At 37.5% G+C, this 24,491-nt stretch overlaps 1 protein-coding gene across 1 annotated transcript in view; it reads right to left on the bottom strand.

The window, feature by feature from the left end:
• The window catches only part of LOC128657326 (ceruloplasmin-like), a 352,838-nt gene that overhangs the window by 8,598 nt on the left and 319,749 nt on the right, over positions 1 to 24,491 (bottom strand). The window contains 7 exon segments of the mRNA XM_053711627.1: positions 10,514 to 10,653; positions 12,687 to 12,897; positions 16,605 to 16,714; positions 17,840 to 17,968; positions 22,714 to 22,844; positions 22,950 to 22,993; positions 22,995 to 23,155. Coding sequence (XP_053567602.1) covers positions 10,514 to 10,653; positions 12,687 to 12,897; positions 16,605 to 16,714; positions 17,840 to 17,968; positions 22,714 to 22,844; positions 22,950 to 22,993; positions 22,995 to 23,155 — 926 coding nt within the window.

Raw genomic sequence — 24,491 nt, 5'->3', positions numbered from 1 at the left:
TCGCCCGGATGCAACGTTTGGCGACTGAGATAATCCTCCCCCCCCCCCCCCCCCCCCCCCCCCCCCCCCCCCCCCCCCCCCCCAATCCGCTTCCCAATTGTCTATACCTGGGAAATGAACCGCAGAGATTAGACAGGAGCTGGATTCCGCCCAAACCAGAATTCGAGATACTTCTTTCATAGCCAGAGGACTATGAGTCCCTCCTTGATGATTGATGTATGCCACAGTTGTGACATTGTCTGTCTGAAAACAAATGAACAACTGTCTCTTCAGAAGAGGCCAAGACTGAAGAGCTCTGAAAATTGCACGGAGTTCCAAAATATTGATCGGTAATCTCACCTCCTGAGCTTCCCAAACCCCTTGTGCCGTCAGAGACCCCCACACAGCTCCCCAACCTGTAAGACTTGCATCTGTTGAAATTACAGTCCAGGTCGGAAGAACAAAAGAAGCCCCCTGAACTAAACGATGGTGATCTGTCCACCACGTCAGAGAGTGTTACAATCGGTTTTAAAGATATTAATTGAGATATCTTTGTGTAATCCCTGCACCATTGGTTCAGCATACAGAGCTGAAGAGGTCGCATGTGAAAATGAGCAAAGGAGATTGCGTCCGATGCAGCAGTCATAAGACCTAAAATTTCCATGCATAAGGCTACCAAAGGGAATGATTGTGACTGAAGGTTTTGACAAGCTGATATCAATGTTAGACTTCCTTGTCTGACAAAGACAGAGTCATAGACACTGAATCTATCTGGAAACCTAAAAAGGTTACCCTTGTCTGAGGAATCAATGAACTTTTTGGTAAATTGATCCTCCAACCATGATCTTGAAGAAACAACACAAGTCGATTCGTATGAGATTCTGTTAAATGTGAAGACTGAGCAAGTACCAAGATATCGTCCAAAAAGGAAATACCAATACCCTGTTCTCTGAATACAGACAGAAGGGCACCGAGAACCTTTGTAAAAATTCTTGGAGCTGATGCTAGGCCAAACGGTAGAGCCACAAAACTGGTAATGCTTGTCTAAAAAAGAGAATCTCAGAAACTAAAAGTGATCTGGATGAATCGGAATATGCAACCTGTAAATCTATTGTAGACATATAATGCCCTTGCTGAACAAAAGGCAGGATAGTCCTTACAGTTACCATCTTGAATGTTGGTATCCTTACATAACGATTCAATATTGATAGATCCGGAACTGGTCTGAAGGAATTGACCTTCTTTGGTACAATGAAGAGATAGCATAAAACCCCAGCCCCTGTTCCAGAACTGGAACTGGCATAATTACTCCAGCCAACTTTAGATCTGAAACACATTTCAGAAATGCTTGAGCCTTTGCTGGGTTTACTGGGACACGGGAAAGAAAAAAATCTCTTTGCAGGAGGCCTTAACTTGAAGCCAATTCTGTACCCTTCTGAAACAATGTTCTGAAACCAGAGATTGTGAATGGAATTGATCCAAATTTCTTTGAAAAGAACGTAAACTGCCCCATACCAGCTGAGCTGGAATGAGGGCCGCACCTTCATGGGACGTAGGAGCTGGCTTTGGGTTTCTATAAGGCTTGGATATATTCCAAAGTGAAGATGGTTTCCAAACTGATACCGCTCCTGAGGATGAAGGATCAGGCTTTTGTTCCTTGTTGTGATGAAAGGAACGAAAACGATTATTAGACCTAAATTTACCTCAGATTTTTTATCCTGTGGTAAAAAAGTTCCCTTCCTTCCAGTAACAGTTGAGATAAAAGAATCCAGCTGAGAACCGAATAAATTATTACCCTGGAAAGAAAGGGATAGCAAAGTTGACTTAGAAGACATATCAGCATTCCAAGTTTTAAGCCATAAAGCTCTTCTAGCTAAAATAGTTAGAGACATATACCTGACATCAATTCTAATGATATCAAAGATGGCATCACAAACAAAATAATTAGCATGTTATAGAATAATAATGCTATGAGAATTATGATCTGTTACTTGTTGCGCTAAAGCTTCTAACCAAAAAGTTGAAGCTGCAGCAACATCCGCTAAAAATATAGCAGGAGTAGAGACAGCCCCATTAACCTTAGGGATTTTGTCCCAAACTCTAATCTGTCAGATGGCACAGGATATAATTGCTTAAAACGTTTTAAAAGGAGTAAATGAATTACCCAAATTATTCCATTCCCTGGAAATTACTTCAGAAATAGCATCAGGGACAGGAAACACTTCTGGAATAACTACAGGAGATTTAAAAACCTTATTTAAACGTTTAGTTTTAGTATCAAGAGGACCAGAATCCTCTATTTCTAATGCAATTAATACGTCTTTAAACAAAGAACAAATAAATTCCATCTTGAACAAATACAAAGATTATCAGCATCAACCTCTGAGACAGAAACCTCTGAACCAGAAGAACCATTATCAGTATCAGAATGATGATGTTCATTTAAAAATTCATCTGAAAAAAGAGAAGTTTTAAAAGACTTTTATGTATACTAGAAGGAGAAATAACAGACATAGCCTTCTTAATGGATTTAGAAACAAAATCTCTTATGTTATCAGGAACACTCTGAGTATTAGATGTTGACGGAACAGCAACAGGTAATGTAACAGTACTAATGGAAATTTTATCTGCATTAACAAGTTTGTCATAACATTTAATACAAACAACAGCTGAAGGAACAGATACCAAAAGTGATACACTTAGCTTTGGTAGCTCCAGCACCGGGCAGCGATTTTCCTGAAGTATCTTCTGACTCAGTTGCAACGTGGAACCTCTTGCGATATGTAATAGAAAAAACAACATATAAAGCAAAATTGATCAAATTCCTTAAATGACAGTTTCAGGAATGGGAAAAAAATGCCAGTGAACAAGCTTCTAGCAACCAGAAGCAATAAATAAAGAGACTTAAATAATGTGGAGACAAAAGTGACGCCCATATTTTTTTTTTAGCGCCAAATAAGACGCCCACATTATTTGGCGCCTAAATGCTTTTGGCGCCAAAAATGACGCCACATCCGGAACGCCGACACTTTTGACGCAAAAGAACGTCAAAAATGACGCAACTTCCGGCGACACGTATGACGCCGGAAACAGAAAAAAATTTTGCGCCAAAAAAGTCTGCGCCAAGAATGACGCAATAAAATGAAGCATTTTCAGCCCCCGCGAGCCTAACAACCCACAGGGAAAAAGTCAAATTTTTTAAGGTAAGAAAAAATGATTGATTCAAATGCATTATCCCAAATATGAAACTGACTGTCTGAAAATAAGGAATGTTGAACATCCTGAGTCAAGGCAAATAAATGTTTGAATACATATATTTAGAACTTTATAAAAAAGTGCCCAACCATAGCTTAGAGTGTCACAGAAAATAAGACTTACTTATCCCAGGACACTCATCTACATGTTGTAGAAAGCCAAACCAGTACTGAAACGAGAATCAGCAGAGGTTAATCGGTATATAATAAGAGTATATCGTCGATCTGAAAAGGGAGGTAAGAGATGTAATCTCTACGACCGATAACAGAGAACCTATCGAAATAGATCCCCGTATAAGGAGATCATTGCATTCAAATAGCAATACTCTCTCACATCCCTCTGACATTCACTGCACTCTGAGAGAAAACCGGGCTCCAACCTGCCTGCGGAGCGCATATCAACGTAGAATCTAGCACAAACTTACCTTCACCACCTCCATAGGAGGCAAAGTTTGTAAAAACTGATTTGTGGGTGTGGTGAGGGGTGTATTTATAGGCATTTTAAGGTTTGGGAAACTTTGCCCCTCCTGGTAGGAATGTATATCCCATACGTCACTAGCTCATGGACTCTTGCTAATTACATGAAAGAAATAATGATTTCAACTTATCAATAGCCACTTGAGCTCTAGGAGTCTAGGAGAATGAATGTCAGTAGAGTAATAGGTGCACAAATATCTGAAAAAGTCTTAATAAATCTTCTATAGAAATTGGCAAAGCCAATAAACCTAATAGCCTCCTTATTAGTAGGAGTCGGTCATTCCAGAATTGATGAAACCTTCTTAGGATCCATCATGATATGACCAGGAGACAAGATATATTCTAAAAATTTCATAGAAGAAACACAAAACTGACATTTCTATAAATTAGAGAAAAGGCAATTATCACACAAGCTGGTGAACACAGACCTAACATAAGCCACAAGAGAGATCTGAGAGGGGAAAAAAGATTAAAGTATTGTCCAAATAGATAACAATAAACGTGTCCAGAAGATCTCTGAAGATATTATTCAAGAAGTTCTGGAAAGTGCAGCGACATTACATTATATAAACAGCCTGACTAAATACTCAAATGTCCATAATAAGTACAAAGAGCTTTTTTTTTTTTTTTTTTAAAAAAAAAGAATACCAATTGCACCACACTTGTTTCCTCTTTATTTTCTATACTTATATGTACATCATAAATTTCTTGACTGATAAAGTGTTGTGCATTATTTATGTAATTAGTCTGGGTGTCAGTATAATAACTCACTAAGCATGCACTGTATAGCACTTCTGTGTTCCCCTGTGAACATCAAAGTAACGCAGGACCTGAGAAAACTGTCATGTAAAACATAACTTTTAATAAAACAATTAAAATAACATAATTTAAAAACACAAAAAAGTGGCAGAATGGTACTTGTATAATCAGTAGTGCTGCCAAAGTAATTGCTATGCACCAGCTAGTTTGCAATAAAATACTGTTATTATATTTGTATACAGCTATAAAGTAAATTGTTTAAATCGAGCAGTTAGGAAAAAACAAGTCTTATATTTATTGGTATTGTTGTCAGAATGTAACAATATGAATTAGTTCTCAATTCCCCCAATCTGCTAAATAACACTTGGCTTTAACATTGAAGAACTGCATGGAACGTCCTACTTTATATGGCGTCCTGCAGCCTCCCCCTTAAACACAAGCAAGAATCAGTTCCCCATAATTAGGGTGACCATATTGCCGATCTAAAAAGGGACACATATCAAAAATACATATGTCAGGGTTCTTATACAAAACATTTCTTTAACCCCTTAACGCCCGAGGACGTGCAGGGTACGTCCTCTAAAGGATGTCAGTTAACGACCAAGGACGTACCCTGCACGTCCTCGGTGTGGAAAGCAGCTGGAAGCGATCCTGCTCGCTTCCAGCTGCTTTCCGGTTATTGCAGCGATGCCTCGATATCGAGGCATCCTGCAATAACACTGTCTGGCCATCCGATGCAGAGAGAGCCACTCTGTGGCCCTCTCTGCACCGGACATCGATGGTGAGATGTGTAAGGTGGAGGGGGGCGGGATCGGAAGCGGAGCCAACGGGGGCGCGCACGGGTGCGCGCGCGTGCACGGTGGTGGCGGGCGGGCGCGTGCACGGGGCGGGAACGGGTGGGAACCGCTACACTACAGAAAAAAAGTTAAAAGAAAAGTTAAAAAAAAATAAAATATATTTCTTATGTGATCGGATTACTCTGTGATGTAACAGAAAAGACTTTACGTGGTCCATATGTACATATTGTGTTATATTCATGCATATCTTGATGTATCACAGCTGTATTGTAATGTGTAGTTATCCTCAATAAAAATCATTTAAAAAAAAAAAAAAAAAAAAAAAAAATAAACTTTTTTTTTAAGCATCTAAGGGATCTGGAAGGGGTGGGGGGTTGGTCTGGGGAAAGCTACACTACAGAAAAGGGACATTTTTTTTTTAAAAAAAAGCATTTTTTTCACTAAACTGGGTACTGGCAGACAGCTGCCAGTACCCAAGATGGCGCACATTAAATCAGAGGGGGAGGGTTAGAGAGCTGTTTGGTGGGGGATCAGTGAGGTTGGGGGCTAAGGGGATCCCTACACAGAAGCATATGTAAATATGCTAACAAAAAATGCACAAAAAAGCCTAAATATACCTTTTATTTTAGTACTGGCAGAGTTTCTGCCAGTACTTAAGATGGCGGGGACATTTGTGGGGTAGGGGAGGGAAGAGAGATGTTTGGGAGGGATCAGGGGGTCTGATGTTTCAGGTGGGAGGCTGATCTTTACACTAAAGCTAAAATTAACCCTGCAAGCTCCCTACAAGCTACCTAATTAACCCCTTCACTGCTAGCCATAATACACGTGTGATGCGCAGCGCCATTTAGCAGCATTCTAATTACCAAAAAGCAATGCCAAAGTCATATATGTCTGCTATTTCTGAACAAAGGGGATCCCAGAGAAGCATTTACAACCATTTGTGCCATAATTGCACAAGCTGTTTGTAAATTATTTCAGTGAGAAACCTAAAATTGTGAAAAATTTTACGTTTTTTTTAATTTGATCGCATTTGGCGGTGAAATGGTGGCATGAAATATACCAAAATGGGCCTAGATCAATACTTGGGGTTGTCTACTACACTACACTAAAGCTAAAATTACCCCAAAAAGCTCCTTACATGCTCCCTAATTAACCCCTTCACTGCTGGGCATAATACACGTGTGGTGCGCAGTGGCATTTAGCGGCCTTCTAATTACCAAAAAGCAATGCCAAAGCCATATATGTCTGCTATTTCTGAACAAAGGGGATCCCAGAGAAGAATTTACAACCATTTATGCCATAATTGCACAAGCAGTTTGTAAATAATTTCAGTGAGAAACTGAAAGTTTGTGAAAACATTTGTGAAAAATTGTACTTTTTTTTGTATTTGATCGCATTTGGCGGTGAAATGGTGGCATGAAATATACCAAAATGGGCCTAGATCAATAATTTGGGATGTCTTCTAAAAAAAAATATATACATGTCAATGGATATTCAGGGATTCCTGAAAGATATTAGTGTTCTAATGTAACTAGCGTTAATTTTGAAAAAAAATGGTTTGAAAATAGCAAAGTGCTACTTGTATTTATGGCCCTATAAGTTACAAAAAAAGCAAAGAAGATGTAAACATTGGGTATTTCTAAACTCAGGACAAAATTTAGAAACAATTTAGCATGGGTGTTTTTTGGTGGTTGTAGATATGTAACAGATTTTGGGGTTCAAAGTTAGAAAAAGTGTGTTTTTTTCCATTTTTCCTCATATTTTATAATTTTTTTTATAGTAAATGATAAGATATGATGAAAATAATGGTATTTTTAGAAAGTCCATTTAATGGCGAGAAAAACGGTATATAATATGTGTGGGTACAGTAAATGAGTAAGAGGAAAATTTCAGCTAAACACAAACACCGCAGAAATGTAAAAATAGCCTTGGTCCCAAACGGACAGAAAATGGAAAAGTGCTCTGGTCACTAAGGGGTTAAACAGCCCTGAAAACAGCCCTGACATATGTATTTTTCATATGGGTCCCTTTTTAAAGCGGCAATATGGTCACCCTACCCATAATCCAATCCCGGCCTTAAAATCACGTGATTGCATCGACAATCGTGTGATTTCATTTTTACAGCAAGTGATTAAATCAGAGCTTTGTTCTGATCTAAGCACTTGGACCCGGCATAAAGGGGTTAAAGGATGCTACTGCAGTTAGAGCTTACAATTAAAGGGTAATACGCTTGAATTTTAAATAATTGATTATTACTAACATATACTTCAGCAGTGTTAATGCAACAATTAATAGGTATTTGCAATAAAGTATAGATGGCTAGCAGTCAAAAAAATGTCATGCTCTCATCGATAATACTGTTCAAAATAGTTTACAAATGTTCCATAATGTGGCCCAGTCTAATCACACTGCAACGACTTTCAAAGAATGATATGATTAAAGAGCGTTAAGGATTACTGATTTAGTCAAATAAATGTGCGTTGCTATTTGTAAGTAGCCCTCTAGTATTGCCAGATATCTTTTGAGACCATAGAGCATTTTTTGCAAATTAAAATTAAATACAAAAAGAGAAGCCCATTATCCTTCCCAACCCACCTTTTTGATAAAGCTGTAATCAACAGCGAAATATGTCAGGGGAAGGTTGGAAAGTACAATGGACTTCTCTTAAAGGGAAAGGAAACCCAAAAATGTTCTTTCATGATTTGGAAACAGCATACAATTTTAAACAACTTTCCAATTTACTTCTCTAATCAAATTTGCTTCATTCTCTTGTTATCCTTTGTTGAAGAAACATAATTGCACTACTGGCAGCTAGCTGAACACATCTAGTTAGCCAATCACAAGAGACAAATGTGTGCAGGCACCAATCAGCAGCCAGCTTCCACTAGTGTAGGATATGTGTATTTTCAACAAGGAATACCAAGAGAATGCAGCACATTTGAAAATTGAAGTGAATTTAAAAGTTTCTAAAAATTACATTGTCTATCAGAGTCATGCAAGTTTAATGTTGACTTTCCTATCCCTTTAAAACAGCTTGGGCAGAGGAAGTCCAATGAGGATCATCATAGAATACACTCTTTAAGGGAGATTTGCCAAGCAGCCTATGCTGCTATCTCCCTGTGTAGTTTCTGGCTCACCGGAAACTGTAGTTAAGAAACAGCGGTCATAAGACCGCTGCTCCTTAACTCGTCCGCCACCTTTTCGGTGTCAGACTGCAATCATCCCGATCAGATACGAACGATCTGGATGATTTACACCCCCTGCTAGCAGCCAATTTTCCTCGAATGTGCAGGGGGTGGCATTGCAAAAGCATTTCTTGTGAAATGCTTGTGCAATGTTAAATGCTGACAGCGTATAACCCGGGGTTTGATAAATAGACCCCATAGTATTTACTAAAGAATCCCAGATATTAAGTATGTTACTATTTCGCTGTATTAAGGTATGTGTCCATAAATGTATTAAGGTATGTCACCAGTAAGAAGTGCAATAACAGAGCGGACCTAAAAAAAGCCTATAGCATAGGAACCAGGTCTTACAGAAAAGTAAGAAAAGTCAGTAATTATGATTGCTGTGTACCGGAAGCAGAAGATTGACTTGATTCCACAGCAGCTGATGAGACCAGAACAGATAAGGAAACTTTAGCTCCAAAAGCAGTTAGAGTCTGGGCCTGCATGCCTTTTACCCATTTGCAACATATTAAACTGAGAGGCCTGCAACTCCTCCAGAAAATGGGTTAACGCAGTGAGTTGCTAAGAAAGTGTGCTGATTTTGCTTGCCATTTCTGCTAGATCCATAGTGGCTTGGTCTATATCTGTGGTAAAATGTTCATTACCTTGTTTAATTTCTGGAACCAGGAGTAGAGAGGATGTGCTGCAGTCTGGAAACAGCAGCAGGTCATTGATCTTGGAGTAGGCAGGAAGCTAAGGTTGAGGAGTGAGTGCAGCAGAGTAGTCCGGTAACTTGTAAGGGTCAGTAGCTATAGGTAACAGCAGAATCCATACACCAACATTAAGGGGGCAGGCAGACAGATCATTCTTTAGTCAGTTCTATAGGCCAGTGAATAGAAAGCAGTACAGAACAAGCAACAAAGTCAAGGGAGGAGCAAGTAGTTAGGTCCAGGAGACCTTATGAGGCAAAACAAGATCAGGAACACAAGGTATTTCATTAGTATAATAACCGCATTCATTTTAATGCCTCCTAAGTGAACCCTTGATACAAAACTTGCCACGGGCTAATTTTCTGTATCAATATTATAAAAAGTGTTGTCCAAAGCAGGGAACAGGAACAATCTTAGTGCAGATTCATCCTCAACTCCAATGCTACTTGCGCTAAGCTCTTCTCTTTTCACCAGGGCTGAACAAATAGTAGTGCTCCCTGTTGTTCTAAAAGCACTAACAACCTTCAGCTTTGTAGCACATAGGTATAAGGACCACACATCATGAAACAAGAATCGGTCAGAGTGGTGTAAAGAGCTGGTCTCTGGAACAGTGGAAATGTGTTCACTCGAGTGATAAATCCTCATTATCTGGCAATCTGATTGAAAAATCTGGGTGTGGCAGATGCTAGGAGAATACTTACTGGAATACATAGTGCTGTAAAGTTTGATGGAGGAGAGATAAAAGTCTGAGGCTGTTTTCCAGGGTGTGGGCTATGTCCCTTAGTTCCAGTGAAGGCTACAGAAGAAAAAGATATTTCAGACAATTGGGTGCTTCTATTTTTGTGGCAACAGTTTGAGGAAGGCCTTTTCCTGTTTCAGCTTGAGTTTGCTCCTGTGCACAATGTGAGGTCCATGAACACATGAGTTTAGTGTGGAGAAACTTGCATGGTGTGCACAGAGCCATAACCTCAACCTCTTTGAACTCCTTCGCGATGAATTGGAACACAGACTGCAAGTCATACTTTCTTGTCCAACATCAGTGCCTGACCTCTTTTGGCTAAATGGGCAAAATTCCCACAGACACTGCCCACATTCTTGCGGAAAGCCTTCACAGAAGAATAGCATCTGTTTTATCCATAAGGGAGGAGACAACTCTATATTAATACCCATGGCTTTTGGATGGGATTCCCCTCAACCTCATAGAGGTGTGATGGTCAAGTGTTCATAAATATACTGTATATAGGCAGCATTAGTCATATGCTAAACAGAAAGTGCTTATAATGTAAATAAAGATTTCCATTTACAGAATGATTTTGATATAATTTAGTATATACAGTAAGTAACATATTTCACACACGTCACAGTTTTACCTGATATTGAAAACTATGTGCATGAAAGTGCACTGTATGTATATCTACTTCATTGCCCATTCCAATGAGGTGCCATCTCACTTTTTCTCCAACTTGCATAGTGAGACCGAGTAAGTTTCCATACATTTTTCCATTAATACCTATAATAAAAAATGTAATTGAGTCAAAACATCCTTTAGCTGTGAACAAAATATTGATACCTACAGATCTAACCAGTTTTAGCACTATGCTGGGCAATAGCCAACTGTAATTACAACAACTTGCCTAATAAAGCCTTTATTAGGCAGAAGGTACTAGATAACACAATTTCTAGCATCTCTGAAGATATATATATCATTAATATAAGTATAGCTAATCAGAGCCTTCATTAGGCAGATGGTACTAGACAACACAATTTTGGATAAATGCTAAGACTCCTTTAAATGAGCGAAACCGTTAGTAGATAGCAAGTTATTACCCGGCGTAGACAGATAATAGAATATTAGGTCCAGACTCACTTTACTGAGTAATTCAGATTACTTTAACATAAGATCCTGCTTAGACAAGCCAGAATAAGGCTATCACAATAATTTTTCCATAATAGTGTTGAAGTTTCCACTCTACCCAGGGTCTTATCCTTTATGCCACCTATTTATTTAAGTCATTATACCTACATTCTGGAGATGTGTTTTTAAGCTCAAGCACAGGCAGCAGATATCATTATAATTTTGCTGACATTTTAGTATTACTTAATAAAAGTTACATTTTAATATAAATCAAGGTACTGTGTTGATAGTATGAACTCATAAGATGTTTTCCACATACAGTGCATAGAAGCATATCTTTTGAATTCAGCTCACACCTCTTGTGAACTGAGTCAAGTTGTTGTAATTATTGGATTAATGCTTAAAGCACTGCTCCCAAAGTGAGACCTAATTACTTGAGCATTACTCCAATTCAAGGTCCTCAGGGAGATTATCACTGATGATATTCATACACAATAAGAAATCTATACAAAATTGAGGATATTTTTGTTTTTCTTTTGTTTTCCTTTTTTCTTATTTGAATAGCCAACTGTAGTTTGCCTGTTAAATGTGTCCAGAGATATCTGTTTGACATGATAATGACTCAGGTTTAGAAACAATGGGGTTGATCAATTTCTAATGGTTGATAATTATTAGCATGTTAACGGCTGTGATTAGCCATTTTCCATGTAAACCGGATTCACAATCATTCATTATCATTGTTTATCAGCAGTACATTTTTTATTATAGTTTTGGTGGAAAATTGGCATATGCTTAATGTGCCCTCTTTTTCTGATCTCAATCCAAATTGTTGATATTTAATGACACATTTACAGGGCCATTTGTCACTTATCAAATTCAACTGCTAAACTTAATAAACTCCAGAGAACGCTTTTATACTTATTACCAAGTACCCCAAATGTTTTAAATGTTACTTGGTTTTGCACATAGGCACTTGATGGAGAAATTGCTGTAGTTGCAATTATGGTCATGTCTCCTTTTAGATAACAACTGTAACTGCTATATAGTGTAATATACCAAGAACATATTTTGCACCATGGGCCTTTTTTTCCACTGTTATTTAAATTGCCCCAGCTAGTGCCAAATTTATGGACGTACCAGTTCTGTAATGTTTGCTGACTGCGGCAATGATTGCATGCGTGCTCTGTAGTATATTTACAAGTTTATTGTAGGCAGTGAGCGCATGCGTGCACAACTGCCTTTGCAAGTTTTTTGTAGGCGTGGCCGTAGGTAGGCAAACGTAACACAGTAGGAAAATATTTAGAATGACAGGTTGCTATAAAGCTACAGCCTGCACTTCTTAGGAGATGGCAACGCTGAACTGTGTAGGCTCTGTTCTACAGTACATGCCTGTTGTCCAACACCAGTAAGTAATTGGATGTGGAATAGATGGTTTTAATGGGCAGTGGAAGCAATAAATATTTGTAAAAGAAATATAACAGTAAATTAAAGTTAATAGATGTATATTGTTAAATATGTATGCCTGTTGTGAACGTTTGAATAAACCTGTGCTTTGAAATGACTATAATGGCTCTTTAAAGGCACGTCATGTGCACTGCATATATTCCCATGCAGTGCCTATATAAATTGTTTATTGTTCCTAGGTCATATTGCATATTTGTACATGACTATTCATATAAAAAATATACCATGCATTTTATTGCTCTCAAGAAATTCTTCATCCTCTTTGTTTACATCTTCTGGGTGCAAAGAATATGTTTGGATATTGTCGTCCAGATACCAGGATTTATTTTCATCAAAAACCATAAAAAGGAGAGAGAACCGTGTTTTGGGTTCTTGAAGTCCAAACAATAATCTTTTACAGATCACAAGAGGACCAATTAATCCACTGTAAGTATCCTGGAAATAAATAAAATATCAATGGCTAAAATTGGTAGTATAATTTTACACATTGATGTCTAATAAATCAGATAGAGCTGGATTATTTGGTAAATTTAATAATATTTCTATAGGTTGCTGTTCTTCGACTTAGTAAAGTCTTCAAACACCAGTGAAGGCTTAATGCAGAGGTGGAACTACTGGTGGTGCAAACACACTGGAGTCATAAGTGTAATATTGTTTGTTCCCTCCCACTTTCTGAGTGCTGTTTTTTTCACACAAAACTGTATAAAATCACTCTTAGGGGACGATTTATCAATGTCTGGTGGACATGATCCGCTGTAGTGGATCATATAAGCCAGACATACGCTGTCGGCATTTAACATTGCACAAGCAGTTCCCCTGCATATTCGCAACCAGCCGCTAGCAAGGGATGTCAGTAAACCCGATCGTACATGATCGGGTGGACTGCTGTCTGCCGCCTCAGAGGTGGCGTATGAGTTAAGGAGCAGTGGTCTTAAGACCGCTGCTTCTTAACTCCTGATTCTGGCGAGTCTGAAGGTTTGCGTGAAAACAGGTGCAACAGGCATCATTTGGGCCATGATACATCGGCCCCTATATCTTTTCACTGCTAAGCCATTTTTACACCCCAGTGCTGAGCCAATTTTGAGCTTTATTTACTACTTACATTTTAACACTATTGTAAATCAAATTTCAGTGAGTGACCCATACAAATTATATATATATATTTTTTTCCAGCAGGCCCATCAGATTCAGAATATGCCATATTTAGATTTCATGACGTGATATAGCTGCGGCAAAAACTGGAAAAAAATGTATAGTTTGTTAAGATTTTAGTAAGTGATATTGAAAATGAAGGAGGGAATTGTCTACTATAATATAAACTTTATTAGGGGTCTCACTCTAGATATAATAGATTTTTTAGCTTACAAATTCCCATTCTTCGCAAAACCCCATGTGTTGTATTTTTTACTTTTTTACATAGATCTGGATTTTTCCAATACCCCAGGTGATTCTTTTTAAAATGAATGATGTAACCATGCACGTTGGATGGCTACTGTGTGTCAGCTGTGTCGGTGCAAATGTATTTTTAAAGATTGTTTAATAAAGAGCTTTCTGAGAAGTCCGGATTGGAGGTATTTGTGTTTTGGAAGCTACAAGGTTACAGGGTTGGGCTTTCCTCCTTTTTCTGGACTCTTTGGTAAGCGGCTTTAAGAAATATGTTTGTCTTAATGTATACTCTTTGCTTTGTTTTAATTTCGATTTTTCAGAACGAACAGGTATACAGGTATAGATATTGCACTTGATTATACTCAATGCATTCTCCATCAACAAATTTGTACAGTACAATATAATATAATTAAAGTCAGAGGTGGGATTCAGCCTGTTCTCACTAGTTCTTAAGAACATGATACAAAAATTTAGAAAAAAAGGTTTTGTATTATAGAGAATTAGAGACACTGTGACTAAATTTTTCCACCACTGATTCAAGGGATAATAAATTCAAAACATTCTGTGTTGTATATATGAAAGAGACAATGATTAATCATGTTTTAAACAAGTATTTAGACAAACTGGATAAATTGTTCATTAGCTGAATAGACAACTTTCCCCCCTCTATGGTGAATAGGGTTGCCGGGTGTTAGTATTTAAACTGGCTGTCTAGGAAATATTTTTTTAATTGAGTCTAATCCAAGGCAATATGGGTCATATACTGTAGTTGGAAGGGGATTCATGAAGATCAGTCTGAGTTATGGTCTATGGGAGCATATAACCAACAGTGACTTTTGACCTATGGATCTGATCTGAGGTCGGATGCTGGAATACAAATGACTGGGGTAACCAGGGGTAGCAGATCTGATCTGAGGTTTCATATGGGCGTATAACAGAGACTACAGGCAATGAGGGTCTGAAGTCTAAATGGAGATGTCTGACAGAAGTAGCAGAGCCAAGGGGGTCTGCTGAAAATACTACCTAGAACTTTCCCCAGACCACCGGCTGGTTCATCTAGTATTTTTTTGTAGAGGACAGCTGGGCAAATCATATGAAATGGGTTATTCAAGATAGACCCCATTTTAAATGCAACAAATTAATAACAAATACTAGTGTGAGTTTACAGATACAGAAAAAATAGGGGTATTCCATTATTAAAATTTCAGGCTGTCCTGCAAGATTGTGTAAAACCTGTTTTCAAAAGACTTCCTCCTCAGCCCCACCATTGTTAAAACCTTTGCTACAACCATTTGTTTTTGAGACCTTATCTTATAGACAACCATTTAATGAAAACTAAAAATGTAATCAGGCCACACCACTTGGCCAGGAAGAACCCTGCTGTTTGTGAACACAAAAGAGAAACACAGGTGGAGTCCCATTGTCTAGGAACTTTGGTGGATGGAATTAAAAACAAATGGACCCTCACTCATATGTAATGGAATACCTGCTGGCTTACTCAGACACTCCTTAACACAAGGCACCACATTTGCTTGGGAAGGACATGTAAAAAATTACCAGTATTGCATTACGGTGTGTAAACTACTTCAAAAATCTGATAACTATAATATAGATAAGTTAAATATGGAATTAAGTATATAAAATAACCATATGATATGAATTTATATATGCCTGTGTATCTATGTATATATATATATATATTATATATATAGATATAATATTATATATATATATATATATATAAGTATATATATATATATATATATATATATATATATATATATGTGTGGTGTGTGTGTGTGTGTGTGGTGTGTGTGTGTGTGTGTGACTTGTACATTTTTGTATTGTATATAAATATACTGGACTGATTGCATTGTATTATTAAGTTACCAAAACCTAATTTTAATGATAATATTGGCTAGAGATTGTATTAAATAACTGTGTTAGTAACAAATATTGCATAATTGGGTTCATGTTGATTTAATTTTACCTTGTCATAGGACTTCACTGTTAGATATATACCCATAGGATCAAAGCAAAGTGTAGTAGCATATTTATTTCATATTGTATCAGAGAGTTTGTTTTGTGTATAATTAAATGGTATATCATTTGTTAGTAGCTTGTTTAATGTTTAATAAATCTGTATATATTTTTCCAAACTGAATCCTCTTTACTCCACAAATATAATTCGCCGTGGTTGATTAGAACTACTAAAAAAAAAAACTACTACTAAAAAAAAAAAATAATACAAATATATTGGAGGTTACCGCTGAGATAGTTTTAATTATATCTGCAACCTTATATAAAATATATAACACGTTGGATGTTACTGCGGAGATAGTCATAATTAATATTGTATTCTAAAATATATAACTATAATGTTTCCTTTTAGTTTCTTTTAAATGTGTCTTGTGAAATATTATTTCATTGTATGTGCCTCAGACCGGGAAAATATACATAAAACCCAGGAGCGCTTATACCAGCTGATATCTTTAGCTGCAGACCACTTGACCATAACATCTTCTATTGCATTACATTGCAAAAAAAGCAAACAAAGAAGCAAACTATTGCATAGCATTTGTAGTAAACTCATGGGGGTTTATTTGTACAGTTTTATAAATGGTAAATCATGAACCACACTTTTTTTTTTTTTTAGTTTTTGGGGGCATTTAGCAGCTGTGTAAGAATGTCTAACATGTCTATAACTGGAGTTTAGTGAATGGATTTCTTAATTAATGTGAAATTAAAAGCTCAGCCTTCACTTGATCCACTTTTGAGTAGTATGCCCAGGTTAAGCAGTCTGGATCTCCATTCATCGCTGGCCCAGACCTTTCAGGCACCTTCCAAATATAGGCTTGTGTGTCTCCTACAATAATACATTCAGAGAATTACTCTCTATTTCATCCTCAGTCTTAGTACTTAAATATCAATTAATTGTAAGGGATTTGATTACTACTGTTATTATAAGATTTATCAATGGTATAGTGTTGAACAGTTTTTAGTTTCTTGTAGGAATATGTGTAAACACCTACTACTAGCTACTAGTGATAGCAAAAATTACTTTCATATGGGTATAATTACTCTCTTGTGTTTAGAAGATGTCTTAAAGGTATATAGCCTAGTCAAAATTAAACTTTAATTCAGATAGAGGCATGCAATTTTAAGCAACTTCAAATGTAACTACTATTATCAAATATTCTTCATTCTCTTAGTATCTTTATTTGAATGTAAACTTAGGAGCCGGCCCATTTTTGTTTTCAGCACCCTGGGTAGAGCTTGCTGATTGGTAGCTACATTTATACGCAATCAGCCAACGCTACCCAGGGTGTTTTAACCAAAATATGAGTGTCTCCTAAGCTTACATTCTAGCTTCAAATAAAGAGTACAAAGAGAATGAAGACAATTGATAATTAGGAGTAAATTAGTAAAGTTACTTAAAATTGCATCTGAATCATGAAAGTTTAATTTTGACTAGACTATTCCTTTAAGAAATGATTGAAAAAAAACAGTAGCACTGATGTGGTGCATTATGTTAATTATAAATATTTACACCAAGGTACAACATTTTTTTTAAAAATTATAAGTGGCACCTTAATATTTCTCTGTGGGTAATATGTAAGGATATATGTACAAACAAGGTAAGAGCAGTGCTTGTATAAAGTCAATAGAAAATCCTCAAAAACTCTTTTTAATGGTCCTTTAGAATAATCAGAATCCTCAGTTAGAAATAGAAACTTACCTTACTATTTTTAAGGCAGATGGACATTCCAAAGTTATTTGATTTAATTTGAAGCCAAAATTCAACGTAATCTATCTAGCGTAATCCCACATTACCATTTATTCAATAGGTGATTTTGAGATGTCAGTGCTCCTTCAAACTGCCCCTGCTTGTATCTTGTTTTAACTATTTTTTGTAAGATTTATAATTTGCTGTGAGATATTGTCAGAGATACTTTTGCATTTATTTGCTGTGTTTAAAATGTATTATTACCTGGTTTAGTTGGCATTACTGAGACAGAATCAGTTTTTACTCCATGTGCATAGATTGAATAAGGTCTGCTTGCCTTGTTATTAAAAATTATTTTTATTTTATCTCCAACATTTGCCATTATAAGTGGACCTGTCAAGGAAAGTTATTAGACATTTTAATATTTTTCCCCAAAATATATAGGTATAGATCTATACAAACAGTACATCTATATATCTACATATATAGCTATATACTATATATACTGTATATAAATCTAGATACATAGATATCTATCTATATAATATATATATATACAGTAATATATATATATATATATATAATATAATATATATATATATATATATAAATTATAAATATATATATATATATAAATATATAATATATATATATATATATATATATATATATAATATACGTTGATTGGAGTAGACGTGTTAGTCCAGAGATTTAGATATCAAAATAACAAGAGTATTGCATTGAGCAATGATACTTATTTTATTGGACTAACTATACATTTATAAGTTGACAAGCTTTCGGAAGAGTTCCTTCCTTTATTCAAGTCTGAAGCAATACTGACCAATTCAATGGAATTTACAGATTGTATCTTTAAAACACAGAATAGCTAAGAAGACAGTGCAGGGAGAGAGGAGGTGTCGTAAAATCATGAGGGGGGGCTTAGTAACAGGCAGACAGTGTCCAGTGTAGGAGAACAGACAGGGGAAATATATAGCTATACATAGGAGCATATAACGACATAAAGTTATATATCTACATTGAATCAATATCTATAAAGATGTAAAATTGTATATACAGGGGGAATACAAAAGTTAAAAAAAGACAAAAGTGTGGACATAGGCTTACTTGTATATACAATTTCACATCTTTATAGATATTGATTCAATGTTGATATATAACTTTATGTCAGTATATGCTCTATGTATAGCTATATATTTCCCCTGTCTGTTCTACACTGGACACTGTCTGCCTGTTACCTAAGGCCCCCCTCATGATTTTACGACGCCTTCCTCCTCACCCTGCACTGTCTTCTTAGCTATTAGCTATATATAAATCTAGGACACATAAATATATATTTTTATACTTTATATATAAATCTAGATACATAGATATATATCTATTATACTATATATATAAATCTAGATACAGATTTTTATACTATATATATATAACTTTAGATACATAAACATATATATATCTGTATTCTTATATATAAAAACTAGATACAAATGTATATACAGTATATATAAGCTATACAATATATATAGTATATAGACATATATATTCTATGATTTATATATATATATATATAGATTATATATATATATATATATATATATATATATATATATATATATATATATATATAACACGCAGAGAAAACCCAGCACTCACTTACAAGCTCTCAGCTAAGATTTAAAAAGCAAAAATGGAAAGGTTAGTTACCGCATCCGGCCAAATGGGACAAGCCCAGGTACCTCATCAAGGTCCTTTCCAATACCTGGGACCCCTAAAACTAGCCACAACAATGCAGCTTTCAAATCCATACAAACTGGGAACAAGGGAAGGGTGCACAGGAAGTATTAATCACCCTAGACTATACAAAACACGGAAGGGAACTGCACTCTCATAACTGGACCCGGGTACACATCCATGACCCTGCAACATGCTCAGTCCCTGGGTGTCACTGGTCACTCACAGGAAGCTGTGCTGCTTCCAGAGTCACAGGCAGTTAATCCCAGTCAGGTCTGGGTGCAAGAACCATAGGGGAAAATTACAAAACAAATTAATACAACACACAGAGAAAACCCAGCACTCACTTACAAGCTCTCAGCTAAGATTTAAAAGCAAAATGGAAAGGTTAGTTACCGCATCTGGCCAAATGGGACAAGCCCAGGTACCTCGTCAAGGTCCTTTCCAATACCTGGGACCCTAAAAACAGCCACACAATGCAAGCTTTCAAATCCAAAGAAACTGGGGAACAAGGGAAGGGTGCCACAGAATAATTGTAATCACCCTAGACAATAACAAAACACGGAAGGGAACTGCACTCCTCATACTGGACCAGGTTACACATCCCATGACCCTGCAACATGCTCAGGCCTGGGTGCCTACTGGCACTCACAGGAAGCTGTGCTGCTCCCAGATTCACAGGCAGTTAACCCCAGTCAGGTCTGGGTGTAGCAAGAACCATAGGGAAAATTACAAAACAAATTAATTACAACACACAGAGAAAACCCAGCACTCGCTTACAAGCTCTCAGCTAAGATTTAAAAGCAAAAATGGAAAGGTTATTACCGCATCTGGCCAAATGGGACAAGCCCAGGTACCTCGTCAAGGTCCTTTCCAATACCTGGGACCCTAAAACAGCCACACAAATGCAAGCTTTCAAATCCATACAAACTGGGAACAAGAGAAGGGTACACAGGAATATGTAATCACCCTAGAGCATATACAAAACACGGAAGGGAACTGCACTCTCATACTGGACCGGGTACACATCCCATGACCCTGCAACATGCTCAGCCCTGGGTGCCACTGCACTCACAGGAACTGTGCTGCTCCCAGAGGTCACAGGCAGTTAACCCCAGTCAGGTCTGGGTGCAAGAACCATAGGGAAAATTACAAAACAAATTTAATACAACACACAGAGAAAACCCCAGCACTCACTTACAAGCTCTCAGCTAAGATTTAAAAGCAAAAAATTGGGAAAGGTTAGTTACCGCATCTGGCTAAATGGGACAAGCCCAGTACCTCATCAAGGTCCTTTCCAATACCTGGGGAACCCTAAAACACAGCCACACAATGCAAGCTTTCAATCCAAGCAAACTGTGAACAAGGGAAGGTGCACAGGAATATGTAATCACCCAAGACATATACAAAACACGGAAGGGGAACTACACTCTCATACTGGACCGGGTATCACATCCCATGACCCTGCAACATGCTCAGCCTGGGTGCCACTGGCACTCACAGGAAGCTGTGCTGCTCCCAGAGTCTCAGGCAGTTAACCCCAGTCAGTGTCTGGGTACAGAGAACCATAGGGAAAATTACAAAACAAATTAATACAACACACAGAGAAAACCCAGCACTCACTTACAACTCTCAGCTAAGATTTAAAAGCAAAAATGGAAAGGTTTAGTTACCGCATCTGGGCCAAATGGGGACAAGCCCAGGTACCCTCGTCAAGGTCCTTTTCCAATACCTGGGACCCTAAAACAGCCACACAATGCAAGCTTTCAAATCCAAACAAACTGGGAACAAGGGAAGGGTGCACAGGAATATGTAATCACCCTAGACATATACAAAACACGGAAGGGAACTGCACTCTCATACTGGACCAGGTACACATCCCATGACCCTGCAACATGCTCAGCCCTGGGTGCCACTGGGCACTCACAGGAAGCTGTGCTGCTCCCAGAGTCACAGGCAGTTTAACCCCAGTCAGGTCTGGGTGCAAGAACCATAGGGAAAATTACAAAACAAATTAATACACACACAGAGAAAACCCAGCACTCGCTTACAAGCTCTCAGCTAAGATTAAAAGCAAACATGGAAAGGTTAGTTACCTGCATCTGGCCAAATGGGACCAAGCCCAGGTACCTCGTCAAGGTCCTTTCCAATACCTGGGACCCTAAAACAGCCACACAATGCAAGCTTTCAAATCCATACAAACTGGGAACAAGAGAAGGGTACACAGGAATATGTAATCACCCTAGACATATACAAAACACGAAGGGAACTGCACTCTCATACTGGACCTGGGTACACATCCCATGACCCTGCACATGCTCAGCCCTGGGTGCCACTGGCACTCACAGAAGCTGTGGCTGCTCCAGAGTCACAGGCAGCTTAACCCCAGTCAGGTCTGGGTGCAAGAACCATAGGGAAAATTACAAAACAAATTAATACAACACACAGAGAAAACCCAGCACTCACTTACAAGCTCTCAGCTAAGATTTAAAAGCAAAAATGGAAAGGTTAGTTACCGTATCTGGCCAAATGTGCCAAGCCCAGGTACCTCATCAAGGTCCTTTCCAATACCTGGGACCCTTAAAACAGCCACAAAATAGCAAGCTTTCAAATCCAAAACAAACTGGGAACAAGGGAAGGGTGCACAGGAATATGTAATCACCCTAGACATATACAAAACACGGAAGGGAACTACACTCTCATACTGGACCGGGTACACATCCCATGACCCTGCAACATGCTCAGCCCTGGTGCCACTGGCACTCACAGGAAGCTGTGCTGCTCCCAGAGTCACAGGCAGTTAACCCCAGTCAGGTCTGGGTGCAAGAACCATAGGGAAAATTACAAAACAAATTAATACAAAAACCCAGAGAAAACCCAGCACTCACAAGCTCTCAGCTAAGATATATATATATATATTATATATATATATATTATATATATATATATATATATATATATATATATATATATATATAATATAATATATATATATACAGTATATACATACAAATACATATTTAGACATGATATGTATGTATCTCAATGTTTAAGCCCTTTGGCAGCTTTTTTTCTCTAACATCCGAGATCTCATATCTTTGAGCCCTTATAACTTTTGTGTCAACACTGTGATATTTATTTGTTTTTAATCGGTGTGAGTGATACAAATGGTCTACCTTCCCCTTGAAACCTACATTTAGAATAAAATGAACTTTATTTGTAATTTCTAGATATCAACTCATTCCTGTACCTAACCTACTTCCAGGCATGATCATATGAAAGCAAATATAACTAAACAATTGATTTTGAATGCTATGGTATAAAATAAAATGTATTTTGTAATCAGTATTGTTTTAGAATCTATTTTAACTGTTAAACATATTTACCCAGAATTCCCATGTGCTCTTTCTTTTCTTTCCGTTTTGTAAATGTTTTGTCTGTATATTCTTGGTACACTGCTTTTTTATATTTTGAGCCAATAAATTTTTCACCTTTGTTTAAAAATACATCCCCAGGGCTTAAAGAAATAAACAAAAAATGCATGTTATATATTTAGAGACATGTTCATGTAATTATACAGATAAAAAGAGTCACTGTAAAGTAAAATCATTTCATTAGTTACCTCACATCTTCCATCATGTACATCTCATGTTCCCAGGTACGATTTTGGAGAATAATCCCATTCTACTTCTTCTGCTGCAATGTAATATGTTTTTGTGCACGGGATCTCAAACGTAGGCCTCTGCCAACCACATGATTTAACTCTGTAATGCTGTTTCATGCCTCCTGTGTAGTGATCAGTGGTCATGCACTTAATATCAAACAATCCTAGAAAAAGATGTATAGTCATGAAATTTGCTGCAATGTTTTGTAATAACTATTTTTTTTCATTTATCTAATATACATTTAGCCCCTTTTCAATTAGCTTAAAGAATGCATTTCATGTCTGATTCTTTTATACCAAATCAATGTTAAAGAGACAGTTCACTCCAACTTTGTTATTGTTTAAAAAGATAGATAATCCCTTTATTACCCATTCCCCAGTTTTGCATAACCAACACAGTTATTTTAATACACTTTTTACCTCTGTGAATACCTTGTATCTAAGCATCTGAATAAAATTATTCAAAAGTTATTAAAGGCTCAAAGATATGAGGTCTCAGTTATGCAAAGGGATTTAACATTGAGATACATACAGTACATATAAATGTCAAAAGATGTTTATGTATGTATGTATTTATATATATATATATATATATATATATATATATATATATATATATATGTCTATATATGTGTACATATGTATTTATATGTGCATATATGTATTGGGACGTGCAGTCATTGGAGGTAGGTGAGGTGCAAAAAAATAATAAAAAATAAATAACTTCATTTTTCAACTCCCCCCCAGGTCCGGCATAATTGGTATCTTCCATATTGTGCAATAAAAGGTAGGCAGTGAGCTGGTCTGCTGCCCTCCATTGAGCAACATGCTTGCATGATAGTGTATGACCCGCGTTTGATCCAGCACCACCCACTGCTGCGTTGAAAAGCTCATTGCGGCCCATACGCTCCCAAATGAGGCTGCTTTCCTAGCAGCCTCTTGAGGGGGGAGCCAATCAGTGCTGGAGTGATGCCAGTGACTGAGAATAGGGAAGATCAAATAATCCCCAGAGGTGCGCTGGTGCTTTGAAGGAGCTGGTATCGGATACTGTGTGATAGCTGAACTCGATGCTCGTAGAACTGTGGCTGCACTCTCGGAAGTAATCCAAACGAATACCCGCTGTAGACAAAAAGAAAGACAAGAGAGGCGCCAACCATAAAGCAGTATCATCAGGACAATGGACCAGGAGCCCCCCCGTGCAGGAAATACTCACAAGAGAGGCGGCACACGTACTGTGCCTATTGAAGCAGATCGGGACTGTTCAGAGTCGGCTCTTGTGTGTGTCCGTCGGGCGACTCTGAACAGTCCCGATCTGCTTCAATAGGCACAGTACGTGTGCCGCCTCTCTTGTGAGTATTTCCTGCACGGGGGGGCTCCTGGTCCATTGTCCTGACAATACTGCTTTATGGTTGGCGCCTCTCTTGTCGTTCTTTTTGTCTACAGTGACTGAGAGCAGCGTCTAGAAGTCAGGACTAGAAGTGCTCAGACTCAGAGAGTGAC

The sequence above is a fragment of the Bombina bombina genome, chromosome 4 (assembly GCF_027579735.1).
Source record: "Bombina bombina isolate aBomBom1 chromosome 4, aBomBom1.pri, whole genome shotgun sequence".
NCBI lineage: Eukaryota > Metazoa > Chordata > Amphibia > Anura > Bombinatoridae > Bombina > Bombina bombina.
The sequence above is the reverse complement of the archived record's forward strand: the minus strand, read 5'-3'. Positions and strand labels throughout refer to the sequence as shown.